At 27.4% G+C, this 22379-nt stretch overlaps 1 protein-coding gene across 2 annotated transcripts; it reads left to right on the top strand.

Moving 5' to 3' along the window:
• The first annotated feature begins 56 nt into the window (after positions 1-56).
• LOC132951780 (integrator complex subunit 1) lies at positions 57-15544 on the top strand. Of its 2 annotated transcripts, XM_061023736.1 has the most exons (30): positions 58-212; positions 280-676; positions 971-1140; positions 5744-6010; positions 6073-6402; positions 6456-6652; positions 6735-6897; positions 6968-7216; positions 7274-7393; positions 7509-7755; positions 7822-8407; positions 8468-8663; positions 8773-8907; positions 8984-9259; positions 9322-9537; positions 9635-9804; positions 9881-10107; positions 10205-10314; positions 10374-10632; positions 10813-10970; positions 11472-11623; positions 11815-11944; positions 12438-12619; positions 12689-12807; positions 12872-13028; positions 13088-13277; positions 13358-13494; positions 13573-13715; positions 13793-14074; positions 14812-15544. In XM_061023736.1, exons 2-30 carry the CDS (start codon positions 526-528, stop codon positions 14925-14927), a joined length of 5835 nt encoding a protein of 1944 aa, XP_060879719.1. In that variant the 5' UTR covers positions 58-212; positions 280-525; the 3' UTR covers positions 14928-15544. The 2 variants fall into 2 exon arrangements, with proteins under 2 accessions (XP_060879720.1, XP_060879719.1); XM_061023737.1 differs by having other exon boundaries at positions 57-625.
• The last annotated feature ends 6835 nt before the right edge of the window (positions 15545-22379 follow it).

Genomic DNA, 22379 nt, shown 5'->3' with positions numbered 1-22379 from the left:
ATTATCAATATTTGTGATTGCTCTTCAGTTATCTGTTATCACTAACGTGTGTGGTGTCTGACGACACGGTTTATTACTTTGTAATAATTGTTCCGTACGGTACGTCCGTACCAGCTATTGGCTATTTATTTTATTAAGCTTGCCATATACACCATAGAATATTTATACGAAGCTAGAATATATCGATACACCGGTACCTATTCTATTCTATGGTACCTATTTACTAAATAGCATTTATAGTTGTATACACTAGTGATGACAATGTGAAGTGTGATTTAGGCTGATAAGGACATCGGACCTCCAGAGTACAGCCTACGAGCCTATAAATTACATTACCTACTTCATACTTCACCAGACGGCAGACAGTATTATTTGCTACAACCGAGTTTCTAATTTCTATTCCGGCGCCCGACTGCAGGTGTAGCGGTGTGACCACTGACGGTGTTCTTACAAGTTACAATCATTGAATAATCCTTCATTCGGACGTTCAGCGTTGGCTGCATAATATTTTTAATTGAATCTAAGATGAGCCGTGGAGGGAAATCGAAAAATGCGTACCTGCCTGGAGATTTGGTGGCATTGGGTTCAAAAACTAGTCGCGTTGAACCAAATCCACAAGAGAAACGTGGTAGTAATATTTTATTGCATAGAAAGTTAATGGAATCAAATTTATCTGGTAAGTTTCTTTGATTGTCGGTGTTTGACGCTGATGATAATCAGTCACCAGATGAAACATGGTTATCGATATGAGTATTTGTTAAAATCAAAGTACCTCAATATTTTTGGTTTCTATACTATGCGTAGAACACCATAAGTGATAGTAACTATTGTGTTTGTCAGTTGTCTATAGAAAATAAAAATTATTTTGTTTAAGTATATTAATTAAGTAATATTACTAAAATAATATATTATAATTATGCCTTAATTGCAACATTTAATAATAATATGTTTTTCACTATTTTAAACTTAGATAGAAAACGAACTGGACCACCTATAGCTGCTATACCTAGTAAAAAGCCTAAACATGCAGGCTCTAGTCATAGTTCATTTGCTTGGGAACAGATGTGTATTGAAGTTGATTCCATTGACTTAATTGAATCACTAAGTTATTCTATTCAAAATCAAGAAAATTTAAAAGCTGTAAGTATATAAATTAAATCATTTTTCTAATTTTTTTTTTTTTTTTTTTATTTAAATAAACAAATATACAGTTTTACATTAATTGTACATTTGAATTATCTATCTTCAGTAAGCTAGGCTTGTGGCGAAGATAGAGAGTTATAAATTGATACATATCATGCTTAAAAACTAAAAAAAGGAAAAACTAAAACACTATTATTGCGTAATTATACAATACAAAAAGAGATAAATAAAATATAATACAATAAGGTTAATCTAAGTTTCATTTAGAGATGCATGTAGCCAATCATTAATTAATTTTTTAGCGTTATGATATTTGTAATTAATATTAACATTCTTCTTTATAGAGAAAGGCATAGAATTGTAATATATAGGACCTAGATAATCAACAAATTTTTGACCAACTGATTTTTTACAAAGAGATGTTTTAGCATCAAAAGATCGAAAAGCTCTTTTGTTACTAATTTCATTTTTTTCTACCCATTGATCTAAGTGTTTGATCACCCACATAATAGCCATTTTTTTGAAAACAAAGTTAACTGGTAATACATTGAACTCTTTAAAATTAAGACCAGTTGAACCAACATAGTTTGTTTTTTGTAAACATACACGCACTATCTGTCGTTGATGAAGCAGTAAAGGTTTTAGAGCGTTATCCGAGAGCCCTCCCCAGATTAACAATCCATACTGAAATATTGCTTGATATAGAGCTAAGTATACAATTCGCATGACATGAACGGATATAATTTTACGTAGCTTATAAAAACTGTAATTTAAACTTCGTAGACGCATAACTATGTTATTCACATGAAGATTCCATCTAAGGTGATTGTCAAACGTTAAACCTAGATATCGGGTACTAGATACTCTAAATATTTTTTGACAGACTGTGCCATTACACAAAGTTCCATTATCACAGAAATGTAACGTAAGTTCATCAAAATTATCTTTAACATCATTTATCGAAAAGTTCATAAACATAGTTTTTTTGAAATTGATAGATAGACTCCTAAGTTTTAAAAATTCCACAACAATTTTGGATTCTCGAGTTGCTTTGGTACTAACATCGCTCCAAGAGTCTCCACAATAGAGTAAGCAGGTGTCATCTGCATATGTAACTATTCTTCCATCAATGTCCAAATTACACATATGATTTATGTACAAAATAAATAAGAGTGGACCTAAGACACTTCCTTGAGGAACACCGCAGTTTATAAATAGATCATCACCTGTAATACCATTAATACGAACAGTTTGCTTTCTGTTTTCCAAGTAGCTTGTGAACCAAATTAAGCTTGTTACAGTGATACCAAAATTAGGTAAAATATTTATTAATTTTTTATGATTAACAGTATCAAAGGCTTTGGACAAATCAAGAAAAATCGCGATTACTTTCTTACTGTTGTCTAGAGCGTTTTTTATAAAGTGTGTTGCACTATATAAAGCATTCTCCGTTCCCAAACCGGGTCTAAAACCAAACTGCTGTTTCGAAAGGAGTTCATGTTTTTCTAAAAATGTTATGAGCCTGTTTTTAACGATTTTCTCTAGAATTTTCGAAAAATTGCTAAGCATGGAAATTGGTCTATAATTGTTTATGCACGTTTTATCCCCATTTTTATATATTGGTTTAATTATAGCTAATTTAAGTTTCTCGGGAAAAATACCATTTTTAATACTTAAGTTATATATATATGTCAGAGGGCTTATAATACTGTCTATTACAAGTTTTAAAATCTTTACCGAGATACCATCAAAACCCACAGCAGTATCATCTTTAAGTTTATTTATCATTACTCGAACATCAGATTCTTTAATGTTTTCATTAAATGTACTGTTAAATGATATAGGAGTAATGTTCTCCTCGAACTTAAATGTTGACTCCTCAATATTACAGGCTAGATTGTTGCCAATATTTATAAAGAAATTGTTAAATGTATTTGCAATATTTAGAGGCTCATTTTTGACATCAAGAGTGTAATCATCTATTTTAATAACTTTAACATCATCATTCTTATTATTATTCTTATTTAATATCTCATTAATTACCTTCCAAGTTAGTTTTGGACTAAACGAGAACTTCTGAAATTTGTTTTTATAATAATTTATCTTTGCAGCTCGTATAATAGATGTTAATTTATTTTTGTATTTATTATAATATATAGCAAGTCTAACATTATTTGGATATTTTCTAACTTTTAAAGATAATTTTTGTTTAAAGTGCACCGAGCAAAGAAGACCAGCTGTCATCCATTCTCTAATCCTATTATTTTTAGAGTTGAAAACTTTTTTTGTTGTTGACATTTTGACAAAAGTATTAATTTTGTCTAGGAAAATATCCATACAACTATTAACATCATTGCAGTTAAAAATATCCGCCCAACATTCATTTTTAAATAACTTTTCCAGATCATTATAGTTGATTGTCTTAACATTGCAATTAAAGACACTCTTTTCTTTACTAATTTCAATTGCCAAAACCGTGGAGAAGTGATCGGTAATATTTGTCTGAATAACACCTGCTTCTATTTTGGAGTTCAATGCATTTCCCGATTTAATAAAAATATGATCCAAGCATGAGTGTCTTTGGCCAATTGGGGTTCTAGTATAAACATTAATTAGTGACCTAAAACCTTTTTCAGATATAGTATCAAGGTATTCATTTTCATCACAATCAGAGCCAATAATATTTAGATTGATATCACCAATTATTATAACATGTCCATTTATACACTCATCTTTAGACAGAATACTATTAATAATGGTCAAAAATTTGTTCTTATCACCAGAGGGAGATCTATATATACAATAAACCCTAAAAAATACATTACATAACTTAAACGCGACTTTCATAATATTAGCCTCTATGTATTCGTATTCAAAAATATCAGTACATAAATGAGTTTTAACAAAGATTATAACACCATCATTCTGGTTTCTTTTAAGTTTAGAAAAGTACATATTATACCCTTGTATAGAATAATTACAAAAATTAACATCATGCCAGGTTTCAGTTAAAATAATTAATTCTAAGTTTTTACTATGTATATCATTTTCCAAAAATAACAAAAATTCATCAAAATTATGCCTTACACTTCTAATATTGCAGTTTAGTACATTTAGAGTTGTATTATGAAATAGATTGAATTTACATATGAATTCAGATATAGAATTAAAATATTGCGTTTTATAATCTAGAAAACGATTTAATAAATTAGAATTAAACATTAGCATAACTAAAAGAAAAAAAAGAAAATATATTAATATATATGATTTAGGAACTATAAATTATTATTATTATTCTTATATATTATAATTTAATTGTTAACAAGTCAGTCTCGTCGTATATAATAGTGGCTTTCGAGGTTTCACTTTTTTTGATAAAAATTTTACAGTCATTATACCAGACAAACTTAAAGTTATTTTCTTTAGCAAACATTCTACATTTAAAAAATAGATTACTATTATATTGTGTAAGATAATTATTAACAAAAATACCTCCATTTCCCCAGCTTTCATTAATACTACATGCCTTTACTTTTTTCTTTTTTGCGGACTCCATGAGGGTTTTTTTCTGATGCGTTGATGAGAGTTCAGCTATGATCTTCATCGGTTTATTAGGTATTTTTGATCTTATACTGAAAGCCTTGATTACTGTCACTGGTTGACCCATTACAGCTGCAATATTTTCAACTACTTTTTCGCAGTTTTCATTTTTCAAATCTGGTACACCAATTATCTCAACATGATTTAAGATTGATTTCTGTTCAAGTAGATTTAGTCGCTTGGATAGTTTGTAGATATCAGAGTTCAACTTAATATTATTTTCCTTTAACACATTATTCTCTTCTTTAAGTTCTTTAATTTTATGTAGCACTTCATTCAGCTGCTTACTAAAATCATCAAATTTAGCACTCATAAATTTAACAGAATTAGTCAAATCCGACAGAGTCTCGTTTGATCCAACAAAAACGTCTTCATTTTTAGATTTAGTATTGCTAGTAAGACCCACATTAACTTTACATTTTGCGCATGAAAATTTTAGTTTGGCTTCATGTGTTAATTTCCTAAATGCCGTTTCTCTAAAACTAGCACATGAGAAGTGTAAGTAGTCTTTACAGTTTTTACATTTAATTTCATCACCGTCGTAGATTTCATCATTACACACTAAACATAGCATTGTAATAACGAAATGTCGATAACGAAATGTCGATAAAATCGTACTAATATTACAGACTTAAACACGTTAATTAAATACAATGCGTAAAAACACAGATAAGAGAACGACGAAGACGCAAAAACGACCGTACAGGCCAACGAACAATCGATAACTAAAATGATAACTAATGATACATAACATGTGAAATATGATTCATTCATTCATAATATATATTATATTTGATAAATAGTTTACTTACTGTCAAGATTATATACCCCTTAAGTATTAATCTTATATTTTGATTGTTACATGCGCAAGTAAAATGTACAATAAAAGTTACAAACCTCCTTATGTTTTTGTTAAATGATCATGGTTAACACCTTTTTAATTAAATAATTGATTAAATTATTATACTTAGGTACTCAATTATAAATAATTTCATTTTAGGTCGGATTACTTTTTGGAGCTTTTAAAATCATGCATACGCAGCGATTAAAACCAGATTTATTTTGGAGTTTATTAATTGCTGCTCGTCAATTTCCTACATTATTTCATAATGAAGAAATTATAAATGCTTTGTGCTCCATCCTCACATGCCATTCAGTTGCGTCAACTAAACAACGTCAATATAACATAGTAGCTGCAGTTACTTCTGTTAATTTATTAATAGTATCACACGATAAATTATCTAATTGGCCAGAAGCATTTATTAAGGTACTTACTTAAAATATAATTAAACCGTTTTTGTAAATAATATCATTATTTATTATTTTAAGGTTTTTGTAGAAGACTCAATGGGTGAACGTTTATGGGTAGATAATGAAGAATGTCGATTTTTTATTGAAAACATAAGAGTTAGCTTCAATACACGTCCTTCGCCTTTTATTCCTTTGGATTTTTTGGATACAATGAGTACAACAGAAACAGCGTTATTTACACCGGAATCTTATGAAGTTTCTGTTGTGCCAAGATATGGAGCTAATCAATCAGTAATTGAAAATATAATTTTAGACATTGCCAAAGAATATTTAATCAGAAGGCAATCAACTGAGGGAATATCCAGGAGTTTGTTAAAATTATTATCTATTGCTACTGGAATTTTGGAGGTAAGTTATTACAATTAATACCATTTTATGAATATTTAAAATTTTAATTTTAGATTCGAGTTATGGTTGCTGGTAAATTGGAAGTTTGGTTACAAAATGCTAAACTTGTACGACCAGCCCAAGAATTACTTTTAGCAGTTTGTGTTAACTGTACTTCACGCACTCAAAGAGACTTTGATGTTATTTCAACTATTGTCAAAATGAGATTAAAAACAAAAGCCATGGGTAACTTTTACGTATCATGTATCAAGTTAGTAAATAAATTTTTTTATTTTTACTGAAATTTAAGTCAACAATTTTATAATAATCTCACTTAATATTAATTTTTTTAGAGAGTTGATTTCAGTAAATTCAAGTAATTTGCCAGTTATATTAAAAAATGTAGTTTATAATGAAATGTCCACCTCACGAAATACAAGTAATATGGCAATTTTTCAAGTTATTTTCAAAGCTGAACCAGATCAAAGTGCATTACTTTTAGCTGATATTTTTCAGGTTTGAATTTTTAAAATACTTAAAAATTATTCATATAAAGTGTATACTAATAATCTGAAATCATAATTAGGAATTATTGATATTACGAGATGATTATTTGAGACCATTACGTGGACTTCTAAGAGAAATATCGCGCCAAGTTCGGTCTGATTTCAACTTTTTGACTTTTTGTCAAGGTCTGATAGGTGCCAAAGAGCCATTAAATCAAACACCCGAAGTTAAGGATAGAGTTTTTGCTGGAATTATAGATCTTTTAACATTGTGTATATTTCTAACTGTGTACCCATATATGCGTTCAGAACGAAAAGACGTTGTACAGGTAAAATAAAAAATATATTATTTTATAAAAAAAATAACTACCTAATTGATTTTTTAGTTTGAAAAAATGCAACAAGTTATATCCAAAATTCAAAAAGATGGAGTTGTGTGGCTCCAAGATAGTGTTTTAAGAACTTATCGACCGGCTCCTACTGATTTTGTTCATGCATTACACAAAGTATATATTTTATTTGTTATTTAATATTTATACAACTTTTTACTTACTATTTTCATGTACATTGCATTGTTTTTGGTTAAAGAATAATGTTGTAAGTTTTATTTAATGACTTTAGATATTATTAATGGAGGCACCTGAACAATATTATAAATTAGAAAGTTGGCCTCCTGAGCAAGATAGAACAACAATATTTAGAATTGCTACTGAAGTACCATTGCTACAAGGTACAGTTATAACAATACTTATGATTGGATTGTCAAAAGAACACCCTTTGAACTCACCAGACGCTCTGGAGTTGGTAGATCAATTAGTAAAACGTGCTGCTTCGCTACAAGTGTATCAGAATTTTAATACGATCCGAGGTAAAAGTCCATAGTTATATGTTCTAAACAGAATTTGATTATATTAACTAACCGTATTATTTTTAGCTGACAAATGTGAATTGTTTGAAATATTACTGGATTCATGTGCATATCATCATCCTGATAAAATTGAGTTACCATTAGGATATACACCCCCACAATTAGCCATATCAAATTTGTATTGGAAAACATGGTTAATAATGTTAATATATTGTGCTCACATACCATTAGTTTTTGGAACTCTAGCCTGCCGAAAATATCCAATGTTAAGAATATTTATTGAGATGTGTATTACAAATAATTTTTCTTTTCCCACATTCCTGGAAGATCTTCAGTTGCAATCAGTTGAAAAACAAAAAATACTTGAGTTTGAATCATATTTGGCTGCAGCTTCTACTAAAGTCACAATAACTGAACAGACGAGTTTACTGTTGAGTCAACTTATGGGTATGGACCCTATTGGTCCACCTAGGCGTCCACCATCGTCTATATTAGAACAACTAAGAGTCATGAATACAAACCTACGTATTGGCCACTTGTTGTGCCGATCAAGGGATCCTGATTTTCTTTTGGACATCATTCAACGCCAAGGAACTTCACAGTCAATGCCTTGGCTGGCTGATTTAGTAAATTCATCTGAAGGATCATTGAAGTAAATATAATTTATGAATGCTAAGAATTGTAATTTTGTTATTAAATTGTTACTTTTTAGTCATTTACCTGTTCAGTGCTTATGTGAGTTTTTATTGAGTCCAAGTTGTCGACAACAAGGTAAATTTAATCAATTACTGAATCATTTGAAAAAGCTGTTAATGCATCCAGAAACTGATCCAATAATAAGTTGTGAAGTTTTGGAATATTTTTTAAGACGCCTAAGTTCTCCAACAAGTAGACAACACGCTATATTAGTAAGTTAAAATACAGATTGAAAAGTAACATATTATACATGTTCTTATTTCTTCCTTAATTCTACTTATTAAATCTCTTAAAATTAATATTGAGTTTTGATTTTTATAGGGCTTAAAGTTATTATTAAATGAAACTGATGATAAAATTATTGATGTTGATAAAGTAATTGAATCAAAAACTGATGTCTCTTGGTTATTAACAAGTCTACCACAACTTCCAAATTTTCCCGCTTTTAAGTCCCAAGCAAGTGTTATAAAATATTATAGTTAAATTTTAGATAAAGCCAGTTTTTCATTTATTTATTTGCTCATATTTTTAGATTGTTATAGCTCTGAGACAAGCTTGTCAAGTAGAAAATGATCCACATTTAATAACAGCATACTTAACGTTTCTGGCTGAACGGACTTCTGATGTGGACAAGGTGGATACCTTAACTAATGAGCAGCTTACTGATATGGTGCTTGATATGGCACAATTAATTGTTGAACGAAGTACTGTTATGGCAGCAGTTCTACCTATATCAACAGATACAGTTACTGTGTTCAATATTGCTCTAAATTCTTTAGTCAACATATTTTACACATTTTTAAGCAGGGTATGTCTATTTTTACCAAACTACAACTTTTCATTTATAAATATGTTGATTGTTGATTGTAGGCTAGAGAACCTTGTCGTCAAAATCATCCTTGGTCAGAGAATCAAGATCAAATTCTCGTAACATGGCCAGGTGGTCAAGAATGCACTTTACACATTCTGGTTGTACATGCTATGATTATACTGTTAACTTATGGCCCTCAGTGTATTCATGATCCACTGAAATTTGATAATTTGTTAGAAGCTTGGTTTCCAACAGATAGAAAACAAATGCCTAAAGTAAACCATAGTTAATATTTAAAATTGCTTAAATTAAATATTGTTTACTATTTAACCACTAAAGTAATTGTTTTGTTTTGTTTTTTTTTTTTTACAGGCTTATTTGGTTGATACATCAGAAGAAGCATTACTCATACCTGATTGGCTTAAGCTGCGTATGATTAGGTCTAGGGTTCCCAGACTTGTAGAAGAAGCATTGACCGATCTTGAACCACCTCAGTTAATATTATTTATTCAATCGTTTGGGATACCAGTTGCATCAATGAGGTAAGTAAACATCATAATATAGAATTTTGGAACACTTAGAATTTTTTTAAGACTTTAAATTTAAAATTATATTTAGCAAACTATTGGACATATTGGACAATGCTGTGTGTCATGATCAAGAAGCCATTAAAGCTGCTGTTATGGATAAAGCTTATATGGTTCAACTTGTTCAAGTACAGCAGAGACGTGGAGCACAGGGAGGTCAAATATTCTCATCTGTATTAACATTAAATGAAGAATCAACGATGATGGAAGTAGAAGAAAAAGAACAATTATCTGATAGAATAAATTTATCAATAAAAGGTATTTAATTTTATAAATAAATGAGTGATTTTAAATCATATTAATTTAATAATTAATATTTGATATACTATTTAAACTAATAATTATATTGTTTTAGACAAACCAATTAGTTTATTAGAAAAGCATAAGAATATAAATGTTGATTTAATCATTAAAAATCTATTTACTTCTAAGATGGAGGGTGAAGAATTTTTATTTTTGTTGCAAGTATGTTTAACAGTTTTATAATTTTATTTTGCATATATTTTAATTTTTAATATTTTTAGTCACTATCACAAGATGCAAAATCACTAGCTCAAAAGTTTATGATTGCAATGTTCAAAAATATGTTAAAAAATAAAGGATTTGTGCGTTCTGTCATTGCCAATGAAAATATAACTTGCCATTTACTTAAAGTGTTGATGATGAAATGTGGCTACAACAAAATATTAATGTCTATTGTTAAATTGATGCTGGTTCAATTGAATTTGAAGAAAAAACAAAATAATTTGCGTACGATTATAATGAATTATAAAAACAAATATGGTTCGTTTTAAAATATTTTTTTATGAAACAATTTTGCAGTTTAGCTCAAAAGCGAGCTTTCATAAATTTTTTTATATATTGTTTTGTTTTTAAAATAATCCCAAAAATTCCTCTTGAGCTGAACTGCATTTAGTTCTTTATTCCTTAGTATTTGATTGTCTAATATAAATTTTAATTTAGTGGAAAAAAATAAAAAGACACCTCAAAAAAATAAAAAAACAAACGAAACAGAATTGATGGAAGTTGATAATTTAATTAAAGGACAAAAACGTTCACTTTTTGTAGATCTACCAAAAGAAATTGAATTAAAAATATCTGATTTAACAATCCATCAACAGGTAACATATCATTAAGAGGATGTGATATCTGCATGTGTTGTCTCCGTCTTACAAGTGTGTTACATGGCAAATTTTACGCTCAGCAGAACACGTTTACCTCCGTTAATTTAAAAATTAGAGTGAATTGGCCTCTTCTAAAATCTAAAGTTAAGATTATTATCTAGGCAACCTCATGGGCTTTTTATTATATTTTAATTTTAAAGTGAGTTATGAGTATTTTAAGATCTACAAATAATTTACAATTTTAAAATACTCATAACTCGTTTTTAAATTAAAATATAATAAAAATCCCATGAGGTTGCCTAGATAATAATCTTATCTTTAGATTTTATAAGAGGTCAATTTACTGAAATTTTTAAACTAACGTAGGTACACGTGTTCTGCTGAACGTACAATTTACTATGCAACGCACTTCTAAGACGGAGACAACACATGTGGGTATCACGTTCACTTAAAATTTAAGTATAGCATTTAAATTATTACTTAACGTTGTTTTTTTAGGTTAATATGTTATTTTCAAAGACAACTAGTGAGAAATGGAATTCTGTAAGAAAATGTAGACCATACTTATTAACTTTACTTAATCACCACATGAATTGGTCATCGTTGGAATGTGTTTTAGATATTTTATTACAGCTACACAATGTTGAAAAGTTAGTTTCTAATTTATTAATTTTTTGTTCTTAGGAATAACGTTAAAATTAATATTAGAAATATAGAGAATACATTTTTTTCTTCTATAAATTTTATAGATAAAAATATTTTAATTAAAACTTATATATGCCACTTATTATAGAATTGTTAAATTTGTATTCATTAATTATTTTTTATTATTTTTTTTTAGATTTGAACCTTCGTCAGTTCTTGATTTAATATCAGCTATTACGACAAATCCCAAATTATGGCAAGGTAGAGAAATGAATGCTTCTAAAAGTAGATCAAATGAAGGGTTAATGTTATTGAACCATGATCAGGTAAAACTATTTTTCTTTTAAACTATTAAAACTGAAATTAATTAATTTTTATAATACAACTAACTTCAGTATTTAGCGGATAGCTTTTCTCCACTCTTTGTTATGAATAAATTAATGACATATACTGATATACTTATTATTGTACAAAATGCCTATAAATTATGTTTTTATTTTTAAATAATACAAAATGTTCATTTTGCTTGTTCAAATCTAAAAGTTTTAATATTATTGAATGAAGAAGATGGGTACCTTGTAATAAATATTTAAATGTAATTATGTAGTTCTAAATTGAATATAATATAATGAATTAATCATTTAATTTTAATTTTTGACTTTTGGTAATAGTTGGATGTCTTAAATTAATTTAATTTGATAAAAAAAATTATTTTGAATTTTTACATTGTACTAACCAAATTTGAAAAGAATTACGTTCTTGTAATTCTTAGTTTATCATAATTTACACTAAAAATATTATATTTATTTTTATTTGAAGCTTACTGCATTGTTATTGTACATGATTGAAGAATGTAAAGTAAAACATGAAGATCCAAATATAACTTGGACAGAATTATCTGCATTCATGCTAACTAAGTTATCAGTGATTTTGAAAAACTGTTTGGCTAAAAATGACTGTGTCCAAATCTTCCACAATATTTATTTGAAATATATTAATAAGTAACTATTAAGTATGCTGGTGTATATTATCTTCATCGCTAATTCGTCAACCTATTGTTATTTTTTCAGTTCAAACATCGCAGTGTTTAAACAGATTTTAAGTCTAGTGTACACAAATGATCCTAATATCATAAGTAAATTACAATATTATGATATGGATGGCTTCTTGGATCCAATAATTATAAAAGGTATGATCCTCGGCCTATGATTGATTTAATAATGTTAAAATCAAATTGTTTTTAAATCTGACAGAAAGTGAAGGATGTGCTTTGGACTCAATTTCACACACTGTTGTGTCATCAATTGTGTCCACTAAAATTAAAAGGGATAAAGAATTGAATAAAAAAATATATGACTACGAAATACTAGCCAAGCGGTTATGTACAACTCATCCACTTTTATTCTTAAGGTAAGAAATTATAATTGGTTTTACTCGTGCTAGGTTTTTTATTAAGTTTTTTTTTTTAGGGTATTTGAACTATTATCAGCCCCATTACGTAGATGTTGTTACCTCGAGTTTAGAGCAATGAAATCTGGTCATTTATTATTACTCAATAATATTCTTGATTTATTAGAAAGTTTAGAGCCAACAGTATATTTGCCATTTTACACAGACGCTCTTCACAAACTTTTGGGAATTTTCTTGACCATTATCAGTGTAATTGTTTTAGTTAATTTTATAAAGTTTATAATTTTGCTATACTATATTTAAACTATTTCAACATTTTCCATTTTTAGAATAATTTAAACGTGAGTGCTGCAAGAAAAGAATTCAATACACTTTTAACAAAGTTTGGTAACCGAGTACATAGCTATATCGCTGCAAATTCACAAGATGCTATGGTGTTTATTAAATCAAATATTATGTGGTTTGGGTAAATATTATTTCATTAAAATATTATAGTACTTAACACATGTAATTTAAATAACTTTGTGAATTGTTTTCTTTCCAGCAATGTCATTGAGAGGTACAAAACTATTGGAAATCTGAATTTACTAATTAGTCAAAATGACCAAGTGATTGTTTTACAGCCACCAAACGAAACATCAAATGATTTGCCTTACGATCATTTCTTTAGTTGTTTTAAAGACTCTGGTAATTTGAATTGCAAATTTTATACAAGTCTGTGTCGTCTATTAACATTATTAATTATTTGTATTAATTATTTTAAGATTCTGCAACCAATTTATTATCTGACATGGAACGTTCTGCCTTTCGTAGTAATCGAGCATTAGAGCCATTTTTAAATAAAGTCACATCATTGATCAGGAATCCTAGTTCACATTTACGTTTACCATCTCTTGGACTATTATTGCATTATTTACAGTTTAATAATAGTAACTTGTCTACAAACTCTGTGTTAGTGCCAGCAATACTGAGTGCACTGTTGTCCGATGATGATGAAGTTTCTAGCACAATAAGGAACCATATTGATTCATTATCAATGTCAAGAGGTAAATTATTTATAATTATAATTTATTTCACGTTTTTTTTTCATATTAATTTTTGGTTGGTGTTTGCTTGCTATATTTTAACTTTTCTTTAGTTTTATAAATGTCTCACTTTTAATTTTAGATTGATGATCATTAAAAATATCAATCACATATTTTATATTTTATATTCACCAATCAGTCATGCTCACCACCATATTTTCATTTAATAATAGATTTGTTCAAATTCTTGATACTTAGTTTTTACTGTACATTTTCAGTAGATAATTCTTTTTCATGTACTTAATTCAAAATTTGAACGCATAGTTTTTCAGTTATTAAAACATTTTTACTTAGAATAGACCTAATCATACGACCATACGTCCTTAAAAATTGTTTTACAAAAATATAAAATAAATGTTATAATGTATCTAGTATTCTAAGTACTCAAAAACTACTCGTTCAAATTTTGTTTTTGATACATCACAACTATTCACTAAATAATTTACAGTAGAAACCAGTTTTTGGGTTCTCATTCTAAAAACATGAAGTAAGTATCTCTACAGGACATTCCTTGAGTGATAAAAGAATCTCAAGAATTTAAAAATATAGTCATTAAGTATATTTAAAAATTCCAAAAATCAGATTTTGAAGGAATAAATGGAGAGGGGATGCTTGTTGAGTGCTTGCCAAATTACCCTCTAATCTCTATATATTTTATTATAAAAAATGCTTTATATTCATCATTAAATTATTTTTAGAAATGGCATTGTCTCTGTTACTGGAAACATTCAAAGTTGGCATTTACAAAAGTCTGAACACAACCCCCATGATTACAAAAACGATTTCTACAATGAATCTTCAGTCTGGATGTTAAATATGTGTATTATTATTTTTGGATTTTATGCGTTTTGTAAGTTTTAATTGTATTGTCAAGGAATATGTTTTATATTATTTACAATAATACACAAACACTTAGCTATTGTAACAAGTATTGATTTTATAATTAATGTTTCAAACTGACAAAAGTTAAAGACAATAAAAATACAATAACTTTAAGGGAAGAGATCAGTAGAACTTTTTTTTCTCTAAAGGAATTTAAGTATTAAATCTCATCAAAAGTTGTTAATTTTAGTATGTACATACATTGAAACTTAACAATGTAAAATCTTAATTTACTTTTAATTAATTTACTGTGAAAATGTAGTTTTTTTCTGTTTTTTTATATATTAATAATAATATTAATATCATGTACAATTCTATTTTAATGTTGTAATATTAATCTACTTTCTTTAATGAATAATATGGAAAGCATTTCATCATGTCCTTCTTTTATGGCATAGAGGCACGAGTGACAGATTCCTTCACACGGCCTCTTTTTTATGGCCACAATTTATATGTATTTTGATATTAAAGTGCTTTTTATGTACTTACTATAAGTGTAATATGGTACGTATTTTGTGATAATTAATAAATAATTTTTGATTCATTATATTTTTTCAAATTTCTGTTTTGTTGAGTAACAATTTGAAAAATGTACATTTTATCTTGATCCAGACAATCAATTAGTTAATGCTGAACTTATATGTAGATAAATTTAGTCATGCATTACGAAAATATTAGAAGTTTTTATAGATATGATTATTTTCACCAATTCTCTGTTGTGAGAAAAAAAATATAATTATCTGTAATATCTAGTAATTATGCTAGTTTTTCTTGTTTTATAGGTCGAGCAAAACTAAAGATAATTGATTACAGTTAATGAATAATTTTTTTATATTAATAATAATTAAATATCAAGTCCAATCACTTATAATTAAGCCTGAATAATAATTATCTAGTTGAAATTTTAAATTTAAAAAAAAACATGCAAATAAATGTAGGTTTTCAATTCTGTATTGTAAATACAATGCAGGTATCTAGTTTAATAATACATCAGGATTTTAGGACATAAAACAATGATATAAAGTTTTTTTATGAACATTTATTATGTCTACTTACTATACTACAAAAATGTACTAATAATAAAACTAGATCGTATTTAAAGTACAATATAGACTATAAATGGTTGATATGCCATATGGTATTTAACTAATGAAATAAAAATAAAGGTACAAACAACATTACAATAAAACAACACATTTAACATGAGAGGAAAACAATAATTATTCTGAGAGGAATGAATAAAATCTAAATAATAATAATAAATATAAATTATAATTACTTATCTAGATATTCTATTCTATATCTTCTTATTAATTTTATTAATATTATTGATAAATGCTCTACAATTGGAAATGTATGTATACACACTTACTGTTTACAATATGTTTATAAGATTAATGATATCGTAACACAGTTTTAATTTAATAATTATAATTTTAATATTTTTGGTTTAACAACTAAATTGTCAGTAAGTTATGCAAATATCGTAATTAAAAAAAATGTAAAATCAAAATATTGTACGCATTGACACAGAAATCATAATATATTTCAAGATATTATTACATTAATTTTGATTGTCAAAGTAAAATAATAAAAATTAACATAATTGACTTAAGTTAAGGGTTATAGGATAAGGTAACTTGATGTTACATAATTTATAATGAATAATACAGTATGTGTTATACAACTTAATAAATATAACATTAAACAGAAAGTTTTGTCTTTTAGGCTCAATATAAATTATTAATAATGGTTAAAATTTCATAGATTCAAGATTTAACCAAACAGTCAATTTTGAAATTAACTCAAGGTTTAAAAATGTATTATTATTAATATAAATAATTTAAGAAGTGAAAAAGTAACTTTATTAATATTTGAGTATTTGAGTTTTAATTATTATGCAACCAGTTTAATAGTACAATGTTAATCACAACATAATACATGGCCCCATGGAGTTATATATATGTCATATTATTATATAAAAGTATGAATATTGGTAAAATTGATGATAATTGGTTTTTTTTATTAATCAACAATTATTGTCTTAGGCATGAAATAGATTATGCATTTATTAGAAAAAAAAAATTTAATCACGCTTGAAATTAGACAACTAATTTATATAACCTACTAGGACAAAAGTTAATTGATATAAGTGTGGAATTGTATTATGTATATACTACGATAAGCAGTTTATATAACTTAGTTAGACTTTTAACCAATAGAAATCCATACTTTAACTATGACATATTTAACATATAAATAAAACTTAAATATCAATAAATGTTCACAAACAAAGAAAATCAACTTTTAATCTGAATCTATGGAATGAAAATTTCCCTTAAGATTATAGGTAGATTAAATACATGTTCAATTATAATTATTATTTATGTGCGCATCATGATTTTTTCTTTAACTTAAATAATAAAATAAATAATAATTAATATATGTTGCACCAATATTATAATATACTTAAATACTAGGTCCACAGTATTTATGGTAATGAAACAGATGCTTATTAATTGTTTATTGCTAAAATATTTTTGAATGGCACTTAAATTATGATTATTTATTAATATATTTTTGTAGATAGTTATAATTTGTATATTGTGTTTAATATAGTAGGTAACTTTATGGAGACTTGTTAAGTCAACTAATTTAAAGAAATTATTGTTAACCATTTTTTTTCCAATTTATTATTTATTTGCATTATTTGGAGGTAAGATCTTGAAATCTTACACATATGGTTGTCATGAAACGTCGAAACACACCTTTAGCTCGATTCTGCCATTCATTAATTTTCTTTATATTTGATTCAACTACAAAATAATAAGCCAAATTAGTAAATAATATATATCTTTCAATTGTATAAAGAAATCAACATTTTGATCTTACATAAATGAGATCCTCCATTGCATTTGGTCTGAAAATAAAATAAAATTTGATAAAGTTTAGTAAATAACAAAGCAAACTAGCAAATGTGTATGAATGTGTATGAATTATAAATAAAACATTTTAAATTTAGACACAAGCTTTTTGCCCTTTTTCTCAAAAATCTATGAAAACTTTGAACCATGTCACAGTCCAACAAGTTGTAAATGTTATATCCCTCCTCACTAGAAAAAAACCTATATTGGTTTTTTTCCTGGTTTATATCAATCTTTCGAGTTTGGCATAAAGGCTTATTTTCTAAGCTTTGAAAATATCTTTCCATTTTACTGTTTTTCCTGATTAAATCTTATTTGACAAATTGTCATTTATAAATTTACTAGGGATCAGCTCTTTTTAATCAATGCTAAACTACCAAAAGATGGTAAAATAAATAATTTACAAATCACTACCAAAACCTATTTGGATTTACAATCTCCAACTAAACTGTTTGTTTTCAATAAAATACAAACATTTCAAAATAACTAAGGCTCCACATATTAATTATAATTTTACTTTTTATAAATCAGAATGACCTCCATATCACAACAATATTGAAAAATAACTTTTTACAGAATAGTAGTTGTCTGTGATGGTAGATATGATATTGCATAGTTTGCTAAACTTTTACAAAGAAATGTATCACTTTTAGTAGCTTTATTAATTTTAGAAAAAAAAAAGCTGAAATAGGTCATTTACACTAACTTTATAAATCAAAATTAAAATAATGTAGCCTAATAGCTTAAACTTTTCTAATCGAACCTATTCAAATCAAATAATCTTACTATGTATTGTATCTGTCATAGCTGGTTTAATTTTTATTTTAAATATAATGATCATAGCATACATTATATATGACAAAGCTATATGATTATTCATACCCAGTGACTGCTCACGAAACTGAGCACGAAACCATATCCACTTAAAGTATATTATGTATTTTTAATATTCTACTATTTTGTATTACTTAAAAGAATATCATCAAATGTGATGGACACAATACTCGAAATTGATTACTACACAACACCTCAAGAAATTAAATAAAAACATTATAGACTTTTCATAGCATATAGAAACCATAACGTTAACACTTAACTGCAGCTACATAAGGCTGATGCCATGTAAATTTTAAGACTTCAAAATATCTAATAAAGCTTTTTTCATGTTTCATCCTCACCACTCAAGTCCATACCCCCAAATAGAATTAATATGGAAAATAGGTAATACGGTATGTCAATAAAGTGGTTACTGGTATGGTATTAATGTGCATCACTAAACCAGTTACTTCTGTCAGTCTTACGACCTTTTTTTTCGACATTGAAGTCATTACAGTATATCAGATAATAATTTTGAATATATGGCAACCATATGAAGTAGGATGCATATAACTCCAGGAAACTTAACACATGTACCTAACTATTTCTGAATGAAACATCGATCGACGATCATACATCATCATAATATCGGTAGTATTCCAGTCAGGGACTCAATTAAAGGTACTCGAGCATTATTTATTATTATTGTAATACTTAGCAGCGGATAGTTACGAAAGTTCTAGGTACCATGGTTCGTTGCGCTGCTTCGACTTTGGCGGTCTCAATTATGTCATCTACGAACACGTTGGCGGCCGCCACCAACTGTGGATCATCAATGGACTCGTGCATTACAGCCATGACGACGTCTGCGGATGTAACCCGACCGTTTGAAGTAAAATAACGACGGTACTATTTTTTTATAGTTTAAACGAAGGTGAAACGGAATAGAACTAGAATATTATTATGATGTTTCGGTTTTGATAGTGAAATACTTTAATATTCTATGTAAAGATAACTATGCGAATTGAAATATTATTCAATCGATATAATCTACTAATTTCATCATGGTCATAAATATTAAAATATTATGTTATCAATTTGTAAAATATTTATTTGACTATTATTATCAACATTACTGTTTGCTATAATAACCGCCTATGAACGTTGGGACATTTGTTCCAAAAAAGTATGGAACAAATGACTATTGGAACAAAAGTTTCATGGAAAAAGTGGTTACTGGAAAATTTGAAACGGTTTTCATCAAAATAAATATAATTTTATATAATATTATATACAAGACTTTAGTAGAACAATTAATATATCTATTTACACTTTTCAGTAATGTGTTTTGGTTTAAATAATTAAATCAATATGGTTGTGACCTCTCAGTGGCGTATAATTCGTATAAATATCATATATAGATACAGTCTACTCTCGGTAATTATTCAAACCTTTGATAATTCGAAACTTTCGGTTATTGAAAGTTCAATGGCCTTAAAAGTTCCCTTAAAAATCTCAAATTTCGAATAAAAACAATGTATTTAAGTACACTGGTTAATTCGTAGTAACATTTTAGAGAAAACTAGCCTTCAACATATGACGATTCGCAGATTTACGTCAATTCGAAGTTGGTATATTCACCAAAATGTATTTCTTATAATCCTATCGTTAATAATAATTTACCTTCAATCGTGTATAAATTCAGCTTATTATTTGCGATAACTATCGAATTATTATCGTAGGTACGAATTTTTTTTATAACGTCATGTAATAAACTATCTATATTATATATTATATTATTTCTTCAGAATCAGCAGTGATATAATAGGACTATGAATATCGTGTTTTGTATTATCAGCGAGTTTTGCGTGTGGTAACGCGAAAAAATAACCCCGGAAAATTAGTTTCTGAAAAAATAACACCGTGAAAAAAATAACCACGGAAAAAATAACCCATTATGGCATTTTTCAAATCAATCTAAATATTAGTATGTATTATGTTATTGCGTATAGTAAAATGTATAATACACCTATAGGCACAATATAGGTATATATGCACAATAATTGCCATGTCCGCAAAAATAATGTTAAAAACGTCCATGGATAAAAAACATTTAATTAAAATTGATATTCTATGCCATCTTTCATTCGTCCATGCAAAAATTAAGATGCAAATTAAAACACAAGCTAAAGTATCAAAATCTGCGTCTGAACAGTTATTTTCAGGAAGCTGTAACGGGTCTTTCAGTAAGTATTCTTAAAGAACTTCCCATACAAAAAACAAAAAAAAAACCATCTAAAATCAAAGAACTCAAAAGTACCTGATAATCTAAAAGATTTGAAAATAGAAGGTATGTTATTCACTTTTAATCAAATTAAAAATAAAAAAAAAACATGAATTTTTATGCAAACACAATTTTTGACAAAATCGATTTTGTTTTTTGTAGTAACACAAAAGCGCGAACAACCGTAGATACTTTAAATTTTTACAAAATGTTTATATTACCATTTTCCATATAAGCTAAAATTTGTAAAACTTATAAAATATTGGTATTTATTTAACGTCGAGGAGGGGGATAACCTACTTTAATTTATAATTTATATTTTAATGTGGCTTTCTTACAGCTGGACATACCTATATGTATAAACATTATTACAGGATTTTTAAATGAATATTCGCATATACTTACTTAATACACTTTTATTATTTGCTATATTATTTAAATCGCATAGCGTAGATAGGTACTATAATATGTAGATTGCAGATGGGTACCTACAAGCTACAGCTGTAAAAAATTTTTTATGGGTAAACTAGATGCATACAAATTATTTATTAATATATGATATGATATGATATGCATATTTTGTTTTAACCAAGAGTCTAGAATGAAATCTAATATTATAGGTACTAAAAAATATATTTCATGTAGATGCCTATAGGTATTATTGTAGTAAGTGAAGTATTAAAAAATATGAATCATATGAAATATGAATATATTCTCTTGACTTCGAAATAATATTGCATATAGCCATATAGGTAGGTATCATTAATTTTCTTTTATTCAAAAACCAACAGTTTTTATTTATTTTACAATAACAGAATAAATATTATCATTGATTTTATAATATACTATATATAAAATGTATTAAAAATTTGATGAGTGGGTTATCCATTGATAGAACTCTTCCAAACTAGATTTTAATTAAACTAAGACATCACGACACCAGCTTCGTTTGATATGACGTGGTGTTAATATGCACTTTTATGCAAACATTTTTAGAGTTCGATCAGAGCAGTAAAATTATGAATGTATTGACTATTGATCTTGCAATGATTCAGTTGTTCTTTCTCTGTATATCAGTAAATATGCTTCGATTTTCTACTTCAGAATCTGGTAGAAAAGTGAATCTAGTTGGTACATGGGGATGGGGGTTAAATAAAAAAACTTCCAATAGGTAGTTTTCAAAATAAACGTCGGGGAAATAAAATAAAAAAAAAACGTGAATTTTTATGCAAAACCAGTTATCGACAAAATCGATTTTATTTTTTTGTAGTAACTCAAAAACGAATGACTGTATTAAAAATATTTTGACTTTTTCTGAGTTATTTATTAGCATGAAACATTTTGGGGGACGTTTTGAGAC

This window comes from Metopolophium dirhodum, chromosome 9 (genome assembly GCF_019925205.1).
Source record: "Metopolophium dirhodum isolate CAU chromosome 9, ASM1992520v1, whole genome shotgun sequence".
Lineage (NCBI taxonomy): Eukaryota > Metazoa > Arthropoda > Insecta > Hemiptera > Aphididae > Metopolophium > Metopolophium dirhodum.
The sequence above is the reverse complement of the archived record's forward strand: the minus strand, read 5'-3'. Positions and strand labels throughout refer to the sequence as shown.

Excerpts from the sequence above, each read along its gene's own strand:
- LOC132951780 (XM_061023736.1), top strand. The coding sequence starts at position 526 with ATGAGCCGTGGAGGGAAATCGAAAAATGCGTACCTGCCTGGAGATTTG. Across the intron at positions 11,945-12,437 it reads TGTTATTGAACCATGATCAG|CTTACTGCATTGTTATTGTA; the intron begins GTAAAACTATTT and ends TTTTATTTGAAG. Across the intron at positions 13,278-13,357 it reads TTTTCTTGACCATTATCAGT|AATAATTTAAACGTGAGTGC; the intron begins GTAATTGTTTTA and ends TTCCATTTTTAG.